This window comes from Nicotiana tomentosiformis, chromosome 11 (assembly GCF_000390325.3).
Source record: "Nicotiana tomentosiformis chromosome 11, ASM39032v3, whole genome shotgun sequence".
Taxonomy (NCBI): domain Eukaryota; kingdom Viridiplantae; phylum Streptophyta; class Magnoliopsida; order Solanales; family Solanaceae; genus Nicotiana; species Nicotiana tomentosiformis.
The window spans coordinates 91749638-91752827 of NC_090822.1; the positions used below are offsets into that span (position 1 = coordinate 91749638).

The 3190-nt window shown below is 32.9% G+C and overlaps 1 protein-coding gene across 1 annotated transcript; it reads left to right on the plus strand.

Annotated features, from left to right (window-relative positions):
* Nucleotides 1-1386: 1386 nt before the first annotated feature.
* LOC104103640 (CEN-like protein 1) lies at nt 1387-2969 on the plus strand. Its single transcript, XM_033658060.2, has 4 exons — nt 1387-1662; nt 1814-1875; nt 1995-2035; nt 2343-2969. Exons 1-4 carry the CDS (start codon nt 1459-1461, stop codon nt 2558-2560), a joined length of 525 nt encoding a protein of 174 aa, XP_033513951.1. The 5' UTR covers nt 1387-1458; the 3' UTR covers nt 2561-2969.
* Nucleotides 2970-3190: the final 221 nt, after the last annotated feature.

The window sequence follows — 3190 nt, forward strand, 5'->3', positions numbered from 1 at the left end:
TTTACTATAACATAAAAATACAAAAGAGAGTACAAAATTAGAGTAACACACTCTAATTAATCCCAAATACCCTAAGAGAATAACCTCACAATATCACTCCAAAGAAAGGGTTCACACAAGTACTTCCCAACACTTACTCTCATACAAAACACTCTTAATAAAGTAGGAAAAGAAGAAACAAGAATTGAAGACAAGTCTTGTTGGTATATTTTCAAATGAGTAGAGAGTCTCATTGTATAGAAAAAAAAAATACTTGACCAACAATTGACCACGTCCTCTCAAAATACAAGGCCATTTATTTGGCCAACAAGACTTTAAATAAAAGCCTTCAAAGGCATCAAATATGCCAACAAGGCTCACAAATTAAAAAAACCTCTAAAAATAAGGTATCTTTTACGGCAATAAAAGGGGCCAAGAGTTTGTAGAAGATGCCTTGTTATTACCAAATCTAACAAAAGCATCCTTGCTGAGGGAACATAAAAATTGTACTTTTGCTTCCACAAAAGATGCATTTTCCATTCCTTATTTGTACCTCTAAAGCTGAATTCCATTTGTCTAAAAATATTGTTTTCAAATTCAAAAGGCTGTATTCCTCATTCTAATAACCAAGGCATTAGAAGTCTCATACATTATTTAAGGTAATAAAATATACAGTATAAAATACTAAGATATGACCGAATGTAGGCTCCAAAAATCCGAATATGTCAAAGTAGTAAGTTTCATAAATAAGTAACAAAAAGAAAAAAGATAGTAATTTTACCAACAATCTCCACATACTTCCAGTGCTATTAGTTCACATTTTTAATAAACAAAATCATATGTCAGATATTTCACGGGTTTAAATTAAAATAAAACTATCCCTTTTGTTCCTTTTTATGTGGTACTATAACTATTTAGAAAGTTAAAGAAATTTTTTAAAATATTTTGATTTATAAACTATCACTACTTATAGTAGTTCTTGTGTAGCTTCAAACTCTTTAACTATTCTCATATATGAATTTATATAGAAAGATTAAGTACTTTAACGTTCGTACTTGGAATCTTTTCTCATAAAATGAAATGTACAGTGGGATTAATGGACTCTATAGAATGAGTTTATTAACTCTGATATAAGAGTGATGGGAAATGAACGAAGCACAGAAAAGAAATTTATGTTGCCCACTATCTACAGTCTCTAGTGGTTTGTCTTTCCGTCATGAATTTACTTCATACAAACATTCCTATTTTCCGTATTTAGGCAGCCTTTAATTGTGTCACGTTGAATTATTCCCGAATCTTTGAACTTCACATCCAAGCCCTTCTTTCTCTCTTTATCTCTCTCTTCCTCTCAAGTCCTATATATAATTTCCCCCCACAAGTAACATTCTTCAAACCAGCTCGCAGATTTTTACTTCAATAATTAGTTTACCTTCGCCAAAGAGAAGAAGCAAAAAAGGTTGAATTGTAGTGCTTGTGAAGATGACTTCTAGGGTTGTTGAACCACTTGTTGTTGCACGAGTGATAGGAGAAGTAGTAGACAGTTTCAATCCAAGTGTGAAAATGAATGTGATATACAACGGGAGCAACCAAGTTTTTAATGGTCATGAACTCATGCCTGCTGTCATTGCTGCTAAACCTCGTGTCGAGATTGGTGGCGAAGACATGCGATCTGCTTACACCCTTGTAATTTTCTTTTATTAATTCTCCTTAAAAAACGTACCTATATATGTAGTAGTACCATTGTCTTAATTACTCTCTCTAATTTTGAAATTTTCTGTTATTTTCTGAACTTTCAAGTGTTTCTGATTATTGCCTTTGTTTTTCTTTTGGAAAGATCATGACCGACCCAGATGTTCCAGGTCCTAGTGATCCTTACTTGAGGGAACACCTCCACTGGTAATTATATTATACTATATGCTATCTTTGATAAAAGAGCATGTAAACAAATCTTTTGCATCAGTTATGGGTATCACATTTACGTTAATCGGCTTTCGCATTTGTTTTTGGATTTTCAGGATTGTTACAGATATTCCTGGTTCTACTGATGCCTCTTTTGGTAAGCAAATTGACTATTGGTTATGATGGTAGCTCGAAAACATAAGTAATAATGGGCAAATTTTGTTGAGTTGTGTCGTCATCACATCTAACAGTTTAGGTGGTAAGAGAGCACAATTACTTTTATTTAGTACTACTACTTAATTATGTCAACAACACCTTCCCTAAAGTATGTGAGCCTAAATCTTTTCATGGCCAAACACGTGGAAATTCACTTTCATATTGAAGTTATTAAAGAGAGGACACTGTTTATGTGCTTAAGTATATAAGTTTTCAAGAAATATAACGTTAGAAATTCAACTATACAGGAAGAGAGATAGTGAGCTATGAGAGTCCAAAGCCAGTGATTGGGATTCACCGATATGTGTTCCTATTGTATAAACAAAGCGGAAGGCAAACAGTGGAACCAGCAGCAACAAGAGACCATTTCAACACTCGAAGGTTTACGGCAGAGAATGGATTGGGAAGCCCAGTTGCTGCTGTCTACTTCAATGCCCAGAGAGAAACTGCTGCCAGAAGAAGATGAATTAAACCAATTACTGCATCATAATATAAACATGCAAATAATCACTTTTAGCTTAATTAGACTGTTAACGGGCTGGAAGTAGTAACTCCTTTAATAACTATTTATCTATTAAAACACGTGATTTAAATAAGGTCTGCACTTTGATACTATATATATAAGCTAAGGAACAGCCTGCGGAGAACTCTGGTTAAGTATATATATAGTACAACTTTGTACTTACCAGAAAAGTAGGTGAATGATTAAGCGTAGAGTGTCAATCTTCATGCATCATGCAGATTCTGAGCTTTCCCACCAATTAGGTTGCCCCTGTGTTCCATTTGTTTGTGGTATCTACTCGTACTTTACTTTGTATTAGTTGTTTGATGTATTAAATTGAAATAAAATGCATATATCAAATTCAGTATTGATGCTATAACTTATGTTTGGTTGTTATTTTAAGAGTTTAAGTTTAAGAGCATGCACGTATCTCTTTTAAGATCACGTAATTGTTTTTTTAAAAGCTCCTTTATATATATATATATATATACTGCTTATCTAGCTGACCATCTCTTACTTATTATTCCGTTTGTTTCTAATAATTATTGTCATATTAATTTTAAATCTATAATAAGGGACTTCAACTGGATTTTT